The 19,353-nt window shown below is 41.2% G+C and overlaps 1 protein-coding gene across 1 annotated transcript in view; it reads left to right on the top strand.

Annotated features, from left to right (window-relative positions):
- FIGLA (folliculogenesis specific bHLH transcription factor) overlaps positions 1-19,353 on the top strand; it is a 32,721-nt gene that overhangs the window by 2,298 nt on the left and 11,070 nt on the right. The window contains exons 2-3 of the mRNA XM_066266473.1: positions 446-598; positions 2,195-2,478. Coding sequence (XP_066122570.1) covers positions 446-598; positions 2,195-2,478 — 437 coding nt within the window. The remainder of the gene's footprint in view (positions 1-445; positions 599-2,194; positions 2,479-19,353) is intronic.

Genomic DNA, 19,353 nt, shown 5'->3' with positions numbered 1-19,353 from the left:
GTAATAACAAAAAAGCTACAGGTGGATATTTTTCACTGTGCAGAAAAACAAGCCAAGGCTTGTTGATATGAAGTATCCTACATACTCTTGTAAAGCTAAATGGTAGCACCGGGCTTTAAATCTCCCTGTATTGACTCAGAGCTTTTGGCCACGCCCCCTATTGCCTATATGACAGTGCAGTGGGTATGTTCTCAGAGGAAGAGGAGGAGATCAAGTGAACACAGACATCCCTTCCAGCCTGTTCACTCACAGTGTTGAGTTTATGTCATTCCCTCTCCTCTTCTTTGCCAGGGACTACTGCCATGGAGCCGTGACTCTGGCATGGGCCTGCTTAGCTTCCTACCGGACAAGCTGTGGAAATGAGTCTTCAAAACCTTCTGTGGTTTTGGGGGATGTCTGTACAAATTAGCTCCCCTGTGCCTCACTGTGCCTTTTTGTTTTCCAGATAAAAAATCTCAACCGAGGTTTTGCCAAACTGAAGGCACTGGTGCCATTTCTTCCTCAAAGCAGGAAGCCTAGCAAAGTTGATATCCTTAAAGGTGCAACTGAATACATACAAGTTCTCAGTGATGTTTTGGAAGGAGCCAAAGACTCTGAGGTAAAGGTTTATGAAGTTAGAACAAGGATATCCATCATTTACTTGAGCCCTTTGTATATGCCAGGCAATTTATATGTTCCAGTTAGTTTATAACAATCTTCTGAGTTATTTGTGGTCTTTATTTTACCGATGAAGAAAACAAAGTATAGTTAAAGGCCACACAGTTAAGAAATGTCAGGAGTAGGGATGGAGTCCGGTGTATGTGAGATTTGGAGCCAAGTTCCTGACCATCTGTGTACTTACCTCCTGTTACTGTCCAGGGCCCTGAGCTCTTAACTGCTGAGTCTTTAATAGGACCTTGACAGCTGGGTCATGATAAGCGGTTCTGTAATCTACACTATGGTAGTGGCTTCTCTTCAGCAGGAAAAACATCAGTCAGGACACAGGAAGAGGCATTTCTGTCCATAAAGGCCCTACCTGAGGGACAACCCTGCTGGAGAACACAGCAATACCACGGTGATACCCATCTTGTGGGATGTTCTGATCATTCAGTGGAATGACATAAATGAACCTTCTCTGCAAACTGAAGCAACATAGTATCACCACTGTTATCAGGGTACCTAGCTCAGGAGTGTCCCTTACAGCTGAAGACACCGGCTGGTTTTATGGGCTGGTCCCATGGAGAGGCATAGTCATCAGAGTAGGTAAATATGAAGAGTGGAAAGGCCTTAGAAGTGAGCCCTAGGTAACATCAGTGATAGGAGGAAGGAGGAGCTATCCGAGAGAATGTGGCAGAAAAGTAGTGGAGAAGCCAGATAGGTCCTAAGGTCAGGGAAGGAGGGAATCTTGAAAATCTGGGGGTAGGAGGTAGTGGGAGAAGCTACGGAGAGGCCGGGAAAGGCAGCCCGGCCCAGCATTAGAAATGTGGAAGAGGAGTGGGCTGAACGCCGGCTGGTAGGGGGTTGAGGGTGTGTTATTGCTAAAAATCTGGAGTCTAAGCAGAGGGAAGTGGCAAACTTCCAAGTCCATTCAACCTGGAAGTCTGAGACTGGAAAGAAAGATTTAAAAAATAGGAAGAAGGAAAGCTGTTAGAGCCAGTAAAGGTCTTTTTCAAGTAGCAGTGGGATCATGGTTAGGGACAGAAGAGGACATATACTGGAAGAGAAACACTCATTCTAGAAACTTAGGGCAGAAATAACCAGGTGAATAATTGTACTTTAGGGTTTTTTTTTCCTTGTCTACTAGTCCTACTTAGGTGACTACTGAAGGGTCCATTCTGCAGTGGTGGGAATGGATTGTCCTATTGGACAAATTGGATGATTGGGTTGTAACATGGTCATAGTGTTTGCAAATGTGCAGGTGGCTGCCTTAGTTTTTTCTTCCATGTTTATTGTGTAACGGAAGTGTTTTGTTTTGTAGTCATTAACATACAAGATCTGTTCCATAATATTTTTAATGCAGTTGCCCATTGCACAACATTTTAAGGTTATAGAAGAACAAAATAGTCTACTGAGCAATGATTTTTATCTCCATAGTAACTTCAGTGTTGCCCTTATCATTTAAGTGAAACTTGATCCATTAAAACTTTGAAATATATTGATTTAAATCTTCAAAACCTGACTGTCATACTGTTTGACAACTAAATATGATTTCTAGAAACAAGACCCAGCTCATCAGAACTATATCAACAATACTTCTGAACCACATATATCCTTGGCTAAAGAGCTATTGAGAAACAACACCCAGCATGCTAGCTGTGTGGGCTTGAAGAATGAGGAGGAAGGGCCCTGGGCAGATGGTGGCCGCGGTGAGTCGGCATACGCTTATTGCCAGTGCGTGATGGCTACAATTGGAGTTATCTCCCCAACCAGGAGTCTGGTAAAGTGTTTCTTCTTAAATTGCAATATACATGTCAAAACACTCAAAATGTTTCCCTTGACGTGTGTGGTGTTTTCCACACTGAACTGTGATTGGAACAGGATCATTTTGTAAAAGCTCCTAGGCGGGACGTGGAGCTTGCTCGTTTGAAAGCTCTATTATTATGTCCCCAAATTAACTGGTAAGCAGCTCAAGGGGAAAGCAGCTCCTCCAGAATCAGTTAATGGAGGCCTAAGCTTATTTTTATGACCCTAATTAGTATACCAAAAGGTTTTCTAGATCCTGAGGTCTCTAGAAAAAGAAAGAAATACTAGATTGCCATACATAAAGCTGCATGGTGATAGCATAAACAAACATGTACACACACATATCACTTGTGTGTGCATGCACACACACTTAAAATAATTGGCCCTTTTAGAAGGCAGCCTTTTATATATATATAGACCTGATATATATATATATATATCAGGTCTACCGGAAAGTTCTGTCCGTTTCTATCACAACAAGTTTCGACACGTAAGCACATGTTTATTTGGTGCATGTGTGCCTCTCTATTTTTATCACTTAATGTATACATACTGATGTAGCAAATTAACTAAAAGTTGATTCACGTTAGTCTTATGTGTGAAGCGATAGTGTACCCATGGCTACTGATAAAGTTTATTTACGCCACTGTAATTTTTACGAATTTCAACAAGGAAGAAATGCTACAGAAGCATGTAGAAATTTATTGAAAGTGTTTGGTGAAGATACAGTTTCTGATAGGACATGCAGAAGATGGTTTGAAAAATTCTAAACAGGTGATTTCGACCTTTCTGATAAGCCACGTTCTGGGCGACCATCTTTGATCGATGACGATGTTGTTAAGACCATGTTGGAGCAAGATCTTTTTCTGACAACATCGGAGATCGTAGAAAGGCTTAATTCAGCTCAGCAAACCATTTTGGACCATATTCGGAAGATTGGATTGGTGTGGAAATATTCAAGATGGGTGCCATATGAATTAAGTCAGAAGAATTTGGATGATCGAGTCGTCATATGCACATCTCTGCTTGCTCGGAACAAAATCAAGCCCTTCTTGAACCAGATAACTGGGGATGAAAAGTGGATTGCCTACGAAAACAGCATAAGGAAAAGGACATATTGTGAACCTGGAAAACCTAGCCCTTCCACCTCTAAACCAAATTTGACTCTGAATAAAAGAATGTTGTGTATATGGTGGGACATTCAAGGACCAATACATTATGAGCTTTTAAAACCGAATGAAAAGCTCAATTCAGAGAAGTATTGTCAGCAACTGAATAATTTAAAGACAGCAGTCCAAGAAAAGAGGCTGGCGATGTTCAATAGGAAGAACACCATACTGCATTATGATAATGCCAGGCCACATGCTACTTTGGGGTCTCGTCAAAAAATTGCAGACTAGGCTGGGAAATTCTGTCCCATCCACCATTATTCCCTGGACTTAGCACCTTCCGACTATCACTTGTTTTTGTCCTTACAAAATTTTTTTTTATTAATTTTAATGGGGTGACATTGATAAATCAGGGTACATATGTTCAGAGAAAACATCTCTAGGTTATTTTGACATTTGATTATGCTGCATTCCCATCACCTAAAGTCCAATTGTCTTCTGTCACCTTCTAACTGGTTTTCTTTGTGCCCACCCTCCCCCACCCCCTCCCTCTCCTCCCTCCCACCCTGCAACCCCCACACTCTTGTCCATGTCTCTGAGTCTCATTTTTAAGTCCCACCTATGTATGGAACATAAAAGTTCTTAGTTTTTTCTGATTACTTATTTCACTCAGTATAATGTTATCAAGGTCCATCCATGTTGTTGTAAATGATCCGATGTCACCATTTCTTATGGCTGAGTAGTATTTCATAGTATATATGTACCAAAGCTTTTTAATCCACTCATCCACTGATGGACACTTGGGCTGTTTCCAGATCTTTGCATTGTGGACAATGCTGCCATAAACATGGGGATGCATTTCTTCTTTTCAAACAGTGCTATGGTATTCTTGCGGTATATTCCTAACAGTGGGATAGCTGAGTCAAAAGGCAGTTCAATTTTTAATTTCTTGAGGAATCTTCATACTGTTTTCCACAGTGGCTGCACCAGTCTGCATTCCCACCAGCAGTGCAGGAGGGTTCCCTTTTCTCCACATCCTCGCCAGCACTTAGTGTGTGTTGTTTTGTTGATGAACGCCATTCTGACTGGTGTGAGATAATATCTCATTGTGGTTTTAATTTGCATTTCTCTAATGATTAGTGATGTTGAGCATTTTTTCAATGCCTATTGGCCATCTGTATGTCCTCTTTGGAGAAGTATCTGTTCACTTTTTTTGCCCATTTTTGGATTGGATTGTTTGTCTTCCTGGTATTAAGTTTTACAAGTTCTTTATAAATTTTGGTTATTAACCCCTTATCAGACGTATTGTCAAATATATTCTCCCATTGTGTAGTTTGTCTTTTTATTCTGTTCTTATTGTCTTTAGCTGTGCAGAAGCTTTTTAGTTTGATGAAGTCCCATTTGTTTATCCTGTCTTTTATTTCACTTGCCTGTGGAGACAAATCAGCAAATATATTGCTGCGAGAGATGTCAGAGAGCTTACTGCCTATGTTTTCTTCTAAGATGCTTATGGTTTTACGGCTTACATTTAAGTCTTTTTATACATTTTGAGTTTATTTTTGTGAATAGTGTAAGTTGGTGGTCTAGTTTCATTTTTTGCAGGTAGCTGTCCAATTTTCCCAATACCATTTGTTGAAGAGGCTGTCTTTACTCCAATGTATGCTCTTACCTCTTTTGTCAAATATCAGTTGTCCATAAAAGTGTGGGTTTATTTCTGGGTTCTCCGTTCTGTTCCCTTGATCTATATGCCTGTTCTTATGCCAGTACCAGGCTGTTTTGAGTACAATGTCCTTGTAGTATAACTTGATATCAGGAAGTGTGATACCTCCCACTTTATTCTTCCTTTTCAAGATTGCTAAGGCTATTCGTGTTCTCTTTTGGTTTCATATAAATGTTTGTAATATGTGTTCTATATCTTTGAAGTCAGTCATTGGTATTTTAATTGGTATTGCATTGAATTTATAAATTGCTTAGGGTAATATAGACATTTTAATGATGTTTATTCTTCTTAACCATGAGCAAAATATATGCTTCCACTTGTTTGTATCTTCCCTGATTTCTTTTATCAATGTTTTATAATTTTCTGAGTACAAGTCTTTAATCTCCCTGGTTAAATTTATTCCTAGGTACTTTATTTTTTTGGTTGCAATGGTGAAGGGGATTGCTTCCTTAATTTCTCTTTCTGACAGTTCATTGTTAGTGTATAAAAATGCCTCTGATTTCTGAGTATTAATTTTATATCCTGCCACCTTGCTGAATTCATTTATCAGGTCTAGTAGTTTTTTGACTGCAACTTTAGGGTTTTCTATATACGATATCATATCATATGCAAATAATGATAGTTTTACTTCTTCTTTTCCAATTTGGATGCCTTTTATTTCTTTTTCTTGTCTGATTGCTGCAGCTAGGACTTCCAGAACTATGTTGAATAAGAGTGGTGATAGGGGGCACCCCTGCCTTGTTCCTGATCTTAATGGGATTGCTTTTAATTTTTGCCCATTGAGTATGATGTTGGCTGTGGGTCTCTCATAGATGGCCTTTATCATGTTGAGGTATGTTCCCTGTATTCCCACTTTGCTGAGAGATTTGATCATGAATGGGTGCTGGATTTTATCAAATGCTTTTTTTCTGCATCTATTGATATTATCATGTGGTTTTTCTCCTTCTTTTTGTTTATGTGATGAATCACATTGATTGATTTGTGAATATTATACCAGCCTTGCCTCCCAAGAATAAATCCCACTTGATCATGGTGTATGATTTTTTTCATGTATTGCTGGATCCAGTTTGCTAATATTTTGTTGAGGATTTTAGCATCTAAATTCATCAGGGATATTGGCCTATAATTTTCTTTCTTTGTGTTGTCTTTTCCTGGTTTTGGAATCAGAATTATGCTTGCCTCATAAAAGGAGGTTGGAAGTCTTCCTTCCTCTTGAATTTTTTGAAATAGCTTGAGAAGGATAGGAGTTAGTTCTTCTTTGAATATTTGTAGAATTCACTTGTGAAGCCATCAGGCCCAGGACTTTTCTTTTTTGGGAGTTTTTTGATAACTGTTTCAATCTCATTTGTTGTAATTGGTCTGTTTAGGTTTTCTGATTCTTCCAGATTAATTTTTGGAAGATTATATGTTTCAAGGAATTTTTCCATTTCATCTAAGTTGTCTAGTTTTTTGGCGTACAGTTCTTCATAGTATTTTCTTACAATATTTTGTATTTCTGTTGTGTCAGTTGTTATTTCTCCACTCTCATTTCTAATTTTATTTATTTGAGTCCTTTCTCTTTTTTTCTTGGTGAGTCTGGTGACAGGTTCATCAATCTTGTTTACCTTTTCAAAGAACCGACTCTGGATTTCATTGATCCTCTGTATTGTTTCTTTAGCCTCTATGTCATTTATTTCTGCTCTGATCTTTATTATTTCCTTCCTTCTACTAGCTCTGGGCTTTACTTGCTGTTCTTTTTCTAGTTCTTTTAGATGCAGAGTCAAGTTGTTTATTTGAGCTTTTTTAGCTTTTTGAGGTATGCCTGTAATGCTATGAACTTCCCTCTCAGGACTACTTTTGCTGTGTCCCATAAATTTTGAGTTGGTGTATGCTCATTATCGTTTGTTTCTAGGAATTTTTAAATTTCTTCTTTCATCTCATTGTTTACCCATTCGTTATTTAATAACATGCTATTTAGTTTCCAAGTGTTTGAGTATTTTTCAGTTTTTCTGTTGTGGTTGATTTCTAGTTTCATGCCATTGTGATCAGAGAAAGTGCTCGATATGATTTCAATCTTCTTAAATTTGTTGAGACCGCTTTTGTGCCCTAACATATGGTCTATTCTAGAGAATGTACCATGAGCACTTGAAAAGAATGTCTATTCTGCTGCCTTAGGGTGAAAGGTTCTGAAGATATATATTAAATCGAGTTGATCTAGTATGTCCTTTAAGTTTGCTGTTTCTTTGTTAAGTTTCTTTCTTGAGAATCTATCTAGTGATGTTAGTGGAGTATTGAAATGCCCTACTATTATAGTATTGCTGTTGATCTCACCCTTTAAATCCATCAAAGTCTGCTTTATATATTTAGGTGCTCCTATATTAGGTGCATAGATATTTATAATGGTTATATCTTCCTGTTGGATTGCTCCCTTTATCATTGTGTAGTGACCTTTTTTATCTCTAACTATAGTCTTTGTTTTAAAGTCCATTTTGTCTGATATAAGTATTGCTACCCCACCTTTTTCATTTCCATTTATGTGAAATATTTTTTTCCATCCCTTTATCTTCAGTCTATGTACATCTTTTGTTTTAAGGTGTGTCTCTTGTAGACAGCATATGTATGGGTCCTGTTTTCTTATATACGCAGCTACCCTATGTCTTTTGATCAGATCATTTAATCTATTTACATTTAAGGTTATTATTGATATGTAATTGTTTATTGCCATTTTATTCTTTAAAACTGTATTCCTCTTTTGCTATATTCTTTTTCTCCTTTGATCTGTTTACAACAGGCCCCTTAACATTTCTTGCAGCCTTGGTTTGGTTATAGTGAATTCCTTGAGTTTTTTTTTGTCTGAAAAGCTTTTTATTTCTCCTTCAATTTTAAGTGATAGCCTTGCTGGATAAAGTAGTCTTGGTTGTAGGCTCTTGTTCTGCATTACTTTGAATATTTCTTGCCTTTCCCTTCTGGCCTCAAGTTTTTCTGTTGAGAAGTCGGAAGTCATCCTTATGGGGGCTCCTTTGTAGAAGATAGTCCTTTTTTCTCTAGCAGCTTTTAATATTTTCTCTTTATCACTTAGCTTTGGTATTTTAATTATGATATGTCTTGGTGTTGATTTCTTTGGGTTTCTCTTTAATGGAGTTCTCTGTGCTTCTTGAACATGTAAGATGTTTTCCTGCCTTAATTGAGGGAAGTTTTCAGCTATGATATGCTTGAACAAAGTCTCTATCCCTTGTTCTTTTTCTTCTTCTTCAGGAACCCGTATGATGAAGATGTTATTTCTCTTCATGTTGTCACAGAGCTCTCTTAGAGTTTCCTCAGACTTTTTGAGTCTCTTTTCTTTTTTCTGCTCTGCTTCCATGCCTTTATTTATCTTGTCCTCTAACTTGCTGATTTGATTCTCAGCTTCATCCAGCCTGCTTTTAATTCCTTCCATTGTGTTCTTCATTTCTGATATTGTATTTGTCATTTCTGACTGATTCTTTTTTATTATTTCAATGTCCTTTTTTATATTTGCTATCTCTTTATTTAGGTGTTCATATGACTATCTATTGTTGTTCTAATATCTTTGAGCATCCTAACAATCATTATTTTAAACTTTGCATCTGGTAATTTGGTTGTATCTGATTCATTCAGGTCCTTTTCTGGGGATTTCTCTTGATTCATTTGTGTTGCACATCTCTTCCTTCTCATTTTCTCTGTGTAAAGGAAGATTTTGGTCACTGGAGTCCACTGGGTGTGGCCTTTGTTTCCTAGGTATGGTCTGTCTGTAGGCCTGCCACCCCCTCTTCTGTTGCTGCCTAGGGCATTTGGGTATGGGCGTTGCCAGTGCCTGCCCACTGGGGCGGTTGCTGTGGTTTCTGCCTCTCCTTCACGGGAATGGCTGTAATTACGTGCTTGGATGTACAAGTCTTGGTGGCCTTGGCCTTTGCCCTGCCCCTTTGGGTGGCGTTATGCTCGGCCCTGAAGGCAGGGGTGAGTACCTTTGCTCAGCTGCTGGTCTCCAACTGTTTCTGGGCTTTCACCCCACCCTTGCAGGAGGAGCTTGCCCGTGGGACAGCTGCAAGCCTTGGCTCCACAGGCCAGGTGGGACTGTGTGCCCATGGTCAGTAGCAGGACTCTGCCTGTTCTGGGTTTTTGGCTCCACCCCCATGGGAGGAGCTGGCTCCCAAGTCAGGCTATAAGCCTCGATTCCGTGGGTGGGCCAAGGCTGTGCTCCTGCGCCCTTGCTCAAGGGCTGGTCTCCACCCCTCCCATGGTCCCCCTCCCCCCGCAGGCTGTATTGCAGGCCACCTGCAGTTGGGCTTGACCACTTTTGCATGCCCCCTCCTCCCCTACCGGGCAAGACTGAGCTCACACCTGGGCTCAGTGGTGGCCACCTGGCTTCCACCCTTGCCAACAGAACTGTGCTTCTGCGTCCCTCCGCCGCCCGCTCTCTGGTGAGCCCTCAGCCATGTGGGATGGGGGCGCTGCAGCTCAGACCCTAACACTCACTTCTGTAGTCCCAAAAGCTCCCTCCTTCTAAGCGACTGTGCTCTGAGTGCTGTGGGAGAGCTTGTTTGGCTGGTGTCCTGCTTCCCTTTGCTGATATTGCTGTTTCCAGGGGAAATATTCACTTCAGATTTGGGGAGTGACTCATCCCAGGGGTTAGGGTGGCTGTCTCCCAAAATGTTTCTCCCTATGCCTCCTACTTTACACTCTCTTCTAGCTACTCCGGTCCTTTCCTCTCTCCCTGATCCCCGGAGCCCCGGTGAGTGATTGTGAGAGAGGTGTTCTGCGCAGTCCCTTTAAGAAGAATCCTGGTTCTGAGAAATCAGTTTTTTTCTCACAAACAGTATCCTGACTTGTTTTTAGCTAAATACTGTCCATACGCCTCTTCTAGGCTCTGGGGCTGCAGGCTGGGGCTTTGTTCCTGGGATTCCGGACCCTCCCCTCTCTGCTAAATTCACTTCCTGCCACACGAGTCTCTCCTGGCTGCTGTTCACTCCGGGGAGCTGGGCAGCCCTCTCCGCGTTTCTGCTTTTCCTACCAGTCTCGGTGTGGCTTCTTCGGTGTTCCTTGGTTGAAAAGTCCTCTTAGTTTAGTCCAAAGTTGGTTTTTCCAGATGATAGTTCTTAAAATTAGTTTGTAATTCACTTTGGTTCTGGGAGGTGGGTGTTGGTACGTCTGCCTACTCCAGTGACATCTTGTCTTCCCCTTACAAAATTTTTTGAAGGGCAAAAAATTCAAAAATGAAGAAGATATCAAACAAGCACTGGTTAAATTTTTCACATCAAAAGATAAAACATTTTTCAAAAATGGGATATAGAAATTGTCCTCATGCTTGCAAGAAATCATTTATAATAATGGCAATTATATTATTTAATAAAGTTTATTGATGGTAAGAAAATTTGTATTTTGTTTTATTCCAAAAACAGACAGAACTTTCCGGTAGACCATATAATAACAAAGGAGTTTATTGTAACAGTTCTTATTTCTCTGCCAAGACAATGAAGCCACTCGAAGTAGCAGCCTGCTCCCCCAAGTCTAGAAAGTGAACTTTTGGCCCTTGCTGTATCTCAGTGTTACACAAACGAGACTCCTTTCTCCACCCTACAACATGATTGCTATTGAAATAAACGCTTGTCAGAATCTGGAACTCAAGGAGCTGTAATAAGCAAGTTGCTTAGTCTAATGTAAGGGACAGTGGGGGCTGTGGAGTCACAAATGATGGTTGGTGGGGGGGCAGTTTTTTTTTTTTTAAATCTTTTTTTCTTTTTTTTTTTTTCTTCCATTTTTCTGAAGCTGGAAACAGGGAGAGACAGTCAGACAGACTCCCGCATGCGCCCGACCGGGATCCACCTGGCACGCCCACCAGGGGCGACGCTCTGCCCACCAGGGGGCGATGCTCTGCCCATCCTGGGCGTCGCCATGTTGCTACCAGAGCCACTCTAGCGCCTGAGGCAGAGGCCACAGAGCCATCCCCAGCGCCCGGGCCATCTTTGCTCCAATGGAGCCTCGGCTGCGGGAGGGGAGGAGAGAGACAGAGAGGAAAGTGCGGCGGAGGGGTGGAGAAGCAAATGGGCGCTTCTCCTGTGTGCCCTGGCCGGAATCGAACCCGGGTCCTCCGCACGCTAGGCCGACGCTCTACCACTGAGCCAACTGGCCAGGGCCGGGGGGGCAGTTTTGAATAGCAGCTGAGTGCAGGCTTTGGAGATAGAATGCTGAGGTTCAAACCCAGGTTCTACCACTGGCTAGCTGTGTGACCTTGGGTGAGCTACTTAATCTGAATCTCTCCAGTGCTTAGCTTCCTTGTCTGCAGAATGGGAATGGTCATTTTACTTACCCTGTACATAAGATAACTGTGAGGTTCGGATGACATCCTGTCAGTGAAGCATCTAGAACAGTATTGTCATGTCAGTGTTCAATCGGACATACATTATTAAGTCTGCTTGACTCACCGTGAGCAATCAGTATTGATTGGTGATCAATCAACAGTGAACCACAGGCACTCTGGCTCTGTAGCAAGTGTTTGCATTTTCTCACTTGGCTCTGGTTGGAGGTCTCACAGGCTTCCTGCTGACTGGCTGGCCTTGGTTACCATTTCTGATTTGATTACTCTTTTCTAAGGATTCCATTTGTGCACATGATCCATCTAGATCTGCAAATTCTGGGCCATTTGAGTCATAAACCTTGCCTTGCCAGTCAGCCCTTAGGAGACAGAATTCCCGTTGCTACTACAGGAGATGATAGGATATGACTGAGGACAAAAGAAAAGAGTGCAGATACAACCTGAACTGAAACTTGAACTTGGCTATCTAAGTCAATAACAGTAATGTTGTTACAAATGTAAGTTTTAAATATGTACTAGGTATTAAGGCAAGAATCTCACCGTGTGTGTTTAATCCCCACTAATCCTTATCAGGTAGGCATCACCATGTCATTCCTAGAGGGGAGCTACCAGCTGTTCGTTTCTGCCAGTCAGCGGAGCAAGCCTGCACTGGCAACACCAGTAGCAAGGATCCATTGGAGACCTATATTCTCCAGGGATAGGTGATCCTGGAAATAGATCATTTGTAGTAAATTGATTAAAAGTGGGGATTAACATTTTCTAGTAGGGAAACAAAAGTTGATTGGAAATTCCTTTTAAAAAGGGAATGGGACACTTAACTTTTAGTCTTTTAGCTAACCAAGTTTAAGTTGTTAATTGGAAGAGTGTGTTAGTTCTTAGAACAAAGAATTAATCAATACATTTGAGATTTTAAAAAATATATGCATGTAATTTCTGTCAAGTGTGCCTTGGAAGGCCTGAATGTGAAGAGTGTAATTTTTATTTATTTTTTATTTTTGCAGAGGTATTATACGATTTCACCAGTTGTGCCAAGGGTTTCTTATTTTTTGATATTCAAATCATTTTTTAAAATAAAAACATTTATTCTGAAACAATAATCCACTTGTAGAAAGGTTGCCAGTGCAGTACAAAGAACTTTTTTCCTGACCCATTTGAGAGTCAATTGCCAACCTGATGCTCCATTTACCCCTTCTTCTGGCCCTTGCAGAGGACCTGAAGGGTGCGATCCTGGCACTGGCAGAGATGGTCATATTTGGGGATCTGGGATTGGGGTCAAAAATGGGCTGTGTAGAGTCAGCAACATTCCTGAGTGGCTAAATCCCAAACGCAGTCCACGAGAATCTGCTGATGACGGGGATGGAGATTAACTTCTCAGCGGGAGTAGGTTCACTTGTGGACTGAATCAGCGAGAATGTGTGTGGATGGAGAGGGCGGTGGCCCATGGGAAGCCACAGCCTCTGGTTTTGGTGGGGATAGAGATTAATGCCAAGGTCCAGGCGAGGCTCATTTAGAATTGGACTTTAGGCATAAGATTTTGCTCTTTTGGGATTGGGCATTGGTGGGTGGCAAGATGTTCAATAACCCACCATTGTTTACTTCTATTTGTCACCCGTGGCTATGGCTTGGGCATTTCACATCACACACAACTCTGAATTCTGTTCCGAATATCCTGTGATCCTGTGGAGGCTGTGTCTCTGAGCAAAGACCACTCTCAGTGTTGGAGTGAGGTGCCAATTGTGCTGGATTAGAGGGGCTCTGGAAAGAGATACACAGATGGACATACTGTCTATTACGAGGCCAGCGAGTGTCGCCACCATACACTCCTGAATTTTGGCTTGTCCTGGCAGCGTTCCTTGGAAAGAGTTTCTGAGAGAAGGAGTCTTTATGGGTGGTAGATTTCTAGTCACTCCTCTGCAGGTTGTGGTAATCTCTGTGAAATTAATCTAATGGCATTTTAAACTCTGAAATGAGATGGTCTGGCTAGGTGGGATGAATTTATAAGCACCCAAGGAAAGCCCGGAACCATCTATCTCTGTCTTCCCTCTCACATTTCTCCCAGGTAATGGTAATGTGTTTTAGCAAAACTTCCACAGTAGTGGTGGGTCTAGGCTTGTCCTTGGGGAGCACTTTGGTCTGCCTTAGTGTTCACTGGTCACTTAGGGGCCACATTCTGATAGGTTTAGCCAGCACAGTATTTTTAAAACTTGAACTTCCCTTTTTATGATAGGGTGGGCGTTCTCTGGTTTGCCAGTCCCACCACCCTTATTACCTCACCAGTTTAGGCATTTAACTTTGCAGCCCCAGACCAAGGGCACTGAGGCTCAGAGGGAATGTTCCTGTGATTGCATTTGGCTCTGAGACATTATGGTGACTTCTAAACTGAGGGTTTATGCTTTGTAACTGTGATGACATGGATGCTCGTTGTCCTCTCTGGAACTTTAGAAGGGTGAGGTCTGGGACATGCAGGGCAGGACCCATTCACTCTGGAGTGATGCCACCTCTGATGGAGGATTCCCCAGGCTGCAGCTACTCAGGAAGGGATCCAATTAGCCCCCAAGGAAAACTCTTAAGGCCAAATCTGATTAAGATTAAAAAAAACCCACACACAAAAAAAAACCCAAGGCCTGACCTATGGTGGAGCAGTGGATAAAGCGTGGACCTGGAACCCTGAGGTCACCAGTTTGAAACCCCTGGCTTGATGGGTCAAGGTACATATGGGAGTGGATGCTTCCTGCTCCTCCCCCCTTTCTCTCTCTCTGTTTTCCTTTCCCCCTCTCTCTCCCTCTCCCCCTCAAAATGAATAAATAAATAAAAATTAAAACTAGATTGTCATTTAAAAAATGTTCAAGGAAAGACAGATTTCTATTTCTCTGTGAAAACAGGAGAGGGGGAGTTCTTTTGTTGTAACTTTAATTTTCCTGGGAGGACAGAAGGTCAAATCAATCATGGAAGTGGGTTTTCATGTGTTGTGTGTACATGTGTGAAGTTTGGTGTGTTTGGCAAGCTCTCTACCTGGTTTGTGCTCCTACCTCTGTCACTGAGCATAATTTGAGAATGCCAATAATTTCTATTTCTCTGACATATAATGGACCTGATGGTTACATTAACTGAAGTAAGTCCTCATCTATTCTAGTGGACTTCTTGAAGAACTTATGTTTGAGTTTTAGAAAAGGCTCCATATGCATATAGAGGAGAATGGCAAGAATTGGATAGAAGGTGCCCTCAAGGGTGGGGCAGGACTTTACTGATGTGCTGCTGACCTTCCTTGGGCAGACAGCTCTTTGGGTTCATGGAAAAACCTAATGTGAGGTCCACCACTCATGCTAGCCCCTGAGGGAGGTTAGTGTGTCTTTCCAACCTCCACCCTCCACCTTCCACCCTCCACTTTTCCTTTCATCCTAACCTGGGGTTGTCCAGAAAGATCAGGGATGAAATGGATTCCAAAGATACAGTATTAAGGGTAGATCTTCTAGTGGAAGGGCAAAGGGATTTAAATACAACTCAATTATTTTTAGGAACTCTTCTGATCCTCTTTAATCACTCTCTTCCTTTTGGAAGATTTTTCCTTCCAGGAATGTGTCCTTCCAACAATTCTGTTGTAGAAGACGAGTTGGGGCACCTGCCTCACGGGGAGGGGGGCTCCAAGATGAGAGGAACCAAGTTCCCCTGCATCATGTAATTTGGACTGATCCCCAAGGGAAGAGACGGATTACATGGGGCTTGGTGGCCAAAGCCTAGCCCATTATAAAGGAGCTCAGTTTGCTGAAAGATGATCTGAATGGCTCTTCCTCCAGACATGAGATGGCGAGATTGTGTCCACAATGCTGGGCTCTGATCTCTGGGTCCTGACTGGACTTTCACACCCTAAGGATGAACTGACATTTATGAGCACAATTTAGGTGGGAAGAAATGTAACTACACTTTCTATAATGTACTCCACTTGTTCTTGAGAACCCAGTAAGACAGTTATGACTCAGGTGGTGGGAAAACTTTATCTTGTCCCATAAAGGTCCATCTTCTTTGAGTAAATACAGAATTAGTTCAAGGTTAAGAATACATCTGGGGGCTCTTTGCTTCTTAAGTGAGGAGGAATTTTCCAGGTAACTCTTACGATAAAAACAAACTAAGGCAATGATCTATAATATACTAGACTATAGGCTGATAAGATGAAATTATCCTTTAACCTAGGGGTCGGGAACTGTTTTGGCTGAGAGAGCCATGAACGCCACATGTTTTAAAATGTAATTTCGTGAGAGCAATACAATATGTTTAACACTAAATACAAGTAAATGTGTGCATTTTATGTAAGACCAACACTTTTAAAGTACAATAAGTCTCTGAATTCTTTTTAATAACGTTGTTATGCTGTTGCTAACCAATGATGAATAAAGTACTTCTTACCATTAATGCAACTTCTGGTGCTGCATGGTTTTGCTGATGGCTTTGTAGTCAGGTTGATATGTGGTGAGGTTAAGCTTCATGCAGGTGTTGAGACTTCCATCTGTTAAACATGATTGTAGGTTGGTTTTAACGTTCTTTAGACATGAAAAAGACTGCTCACATGCATATATAGAGCCAAACATTGTCAGTACAGCAGTACTCACACTGCGGTGTGTGGTATGTGACTGGGAAGCACGTTCTAAGTTTTGACAATCAGCTGGTCCATGGGTTGAAGTTTTTTCATTTCTCCTCACTTGTGTTTGCTCGCCAACTCTGCTTGCTGTAGTGCAAGTCTTTCCAAATCTTCATTCAGTGACTTGAATTTATTCACTCATATGTCTGAGGCCTTCAGGTCAGCAGCTTGTAGCTCAAAATCTCTGACAGAAACACCAGGGATGTAACTCAGGTCGGCGCTGTCCACTGCACATTCGTGTGGATGGGTGATTAACTTAAAAAGACAAGTGCGCTCACGAAATTCTCCAAAACGCACTTTGAACGACTGCAGGAGATTAGATGTGAAGCCCGCTAGCTGCTGGAGATCAAGATGTTGAGCAGGGTCACTTGCTGTGCATGCATCTTTAAACCCTCCCAGTTTTTCAAAGTGTAGTAAATGACCTGTTTCAGTGTCGGAGATGAAGAGTTCTAGCTTGTTTTCAAATGCAAACACTGTTTGTTGAAGGGATAAGACTGTATTTCCAATGCCTTGCATTTCCACATTGAGCTGGTTCAGATGTTCAGTCATGTCCATGAGATAGTAGAACTTCAGGAGCTACTCAGTGTTAGCTAACTCAGGATACTTGACGTTTTTCATTTCAAGAAAAGTCCGGATTTCGCTCAGACAAGCCACGAAATGGCTGAGCACCTTCCCTCTTGACAACCAACACACATTGCTGTGCAGAAGCAGACCAGGATAATTATTCCCAACTTCATCCAGCAGTGTTTTAAACTGGCAATCATTTAAAGCTCAGGCAACAATAAAGTTGGCCACTCAAATGACCGGAGACATCACCTCACCTCACCAAGCTGCTTGCCACACATATGAGCACAAAGCACTTCTTGATGTAGGATGCAGTAAAAACTTAGGATGAGTCTCTTTTCATTTCATGAAGAAGCACTACGAATCCTCTGTTTTTCCTCACCATGTACGGAGCACCATCAGTACACATCGAAATAAGTTTATCCATTGGTAGATTTTTTTCTTTAGTGAACTCAGTGAAAGACTTGAATAAAACCTCCCCTCTTGTTGTCTCTTTCATAGGCAAAACAGCAAGACTTTCCTCACTTAGTGTGTCACCGACAGCATACCTTGCAATCACGCTGAACTGGGATAAATGGCTTACGTCTGTTTACTCATCCAAAGCTAGAGAAAAGAACGGTGCTGCATTTATGTCCTTCACTTGTGTTGCCTCAATTTAATTTGCCATCATGATGGTACGATCATGAACAGTTCTTGCTGACAGAGGCATGTCTTTTATTCATTTGATTATCTTGTCTTTATTTGAAAAGTTGTCAAAAAGTTTATTGGCAACATCAAGCATGAATGTTTTGGCATACTCCCCATCTGTGAATGGCTTTCCGTTTCTCACAATTGCTAAAGCACCAGCAAAGCTAGCCAAATTCCACTTACCTTGTTGGGTCCAAACACGGAGTTGCTGCTGACTAGCTTGCACTCTGCACAGTAGCTCTTGACATGCTTTCTTCCTGCTGTCCCCTGCTGGATATTTTGATGCAAATGTAGTATGTGTGTGTTGAAGTGCTGCTTTGTATTTGACCGTTTCATCGATGCAATTTTATTATTTCATATTAGATACACTGCAGAACCTGCTCTCTCCACAAAGGCGAATTCCTCTGTCCATTCCTGCTGAAAAGTACGATACTCCTCATCTTTTTTTCTTTTAGCCATCTTTGTCAAAAGGGTTTCTGCAATTAGCTAGCTGACTACTTGATTAAAAGGAGGGAAATTTACTTCCTGACTTCACAATGACCTGTGTACTTTACGCACTATCCAATAAAAAGTTGATGTTGTCCTGGAGGACACAGCTGTGATTGGCTCTGGCTACCCGCAACCATGAACATGAGCAGTAGGAAATGAATGGATTGTAATACATGAGAATCTTTTATATTTTTAATGTTATTATTTTTTTTATTAAAGATTTGTCTGCAAGCCAGATGCAGCCACCAAAAGAGCCACATCTGGCTCACGAGCCATAGGTTCCCGACCCCTGCTTTAACCTTTCAGTAAACACAGCAATACATGAATTTGTCTCTTAAGTTTGAAGCATTCTAGATATGTTAAAATGTTTAAAAACTTTTAAACATAAGATGTCTAAAGCTAAATTTGAGCTCAAGAAAAGAAAGCTTGATCGCATATATAGTGAAAAGGCTTGATCAAGATCAGGGAAAAGAAGTTATTGATACTTATGTTGTGCCAGGCACTGTTCCTGGCAGATTGTCCCTATTAACCTATTAGTTTTTATAACCAGCCAATGATATACAATTATATCCATTTTACATATCAGAAAACTAAGGAACAGAAATTTAAGTAACTTGCCCCATATACAGTGAATCAATGGGATGTGGGTAATAGTGTAAAATCCTTTAACTGCCTTTCATTTTAACAAAACTCACCCTGGAAATGTGAGTGAGTGAGGGTTAGCAAATACATAACTTTTTTTTTGTTTAAGTGAGAAGAGCGGAGATAGAGAGACAACATCCCAAATGTGCCCCCATCAGGATCCACCCAGCAACCCCTGTCTGTGGTTGATGCTTGAATAAACTGAGCCACTGGCTATGGGGTGAAGAGTGAAAGAAGCAGATGGTCCCTTCTCTTATGTGCCCTGACCAGGAATCAAACTCAGGACATCCATATGCTGGGCCAACACTCCATCCACTGAGCCAACCGGCCAGGGCCCATAAAAAATACTAAATTAAAGCATTTGGTATTTTATTATCTTTGGTGATATACATGTGGGTTCCATTATATAAACTTCTGGACCACGATTTGAGTGTTTTTATTTTTTAGTTATGCATTTGGTTTTTTTCTTCAAGTTGAGATTTCAGAAAATTGAGAAAATACAAAATGATCTTAGGGAAACCACTTATGGAAATACTAAAATGCTTCTAAATATTTTTTCTACACAACTAAATTAGGAAATTAGCATGAGGTCGATACCGTTGTGTGTTCTGTTTTTTCTTATTCTATCATTGGCATGTTTAGAGGTTAATATATAGTCTTTATAGCAAGTTTTAATGGCCCATTAAATGGGACAGTTTTCTAATTGTTGGATATTAAATTGTTTTCAGGATCTTGTTCTCATAAACATGGTTAATAA

The sequence above is a fragment of the Saccopteryx bilineata genome, chromosome 3 (genome assembly GCF_036850765.1).
Source record: "Saccopteryx bilineata isolate mSacBil1 chromosome 3, mSacBil1_pri_phased_curated, whole genome shotgun sequence".
In the NCBI taxonomy this organism is placed as follows: domain Eukaryota; kingdom Metazoa; phylum Chordata; class Mammalia; order Chiroptera; family Emballonuridae; genus Saccopteryx; species Saccopteryx bilineata.
This window is presented reverse-complemented; position numbering and strand designations above follow the sequence as displayed.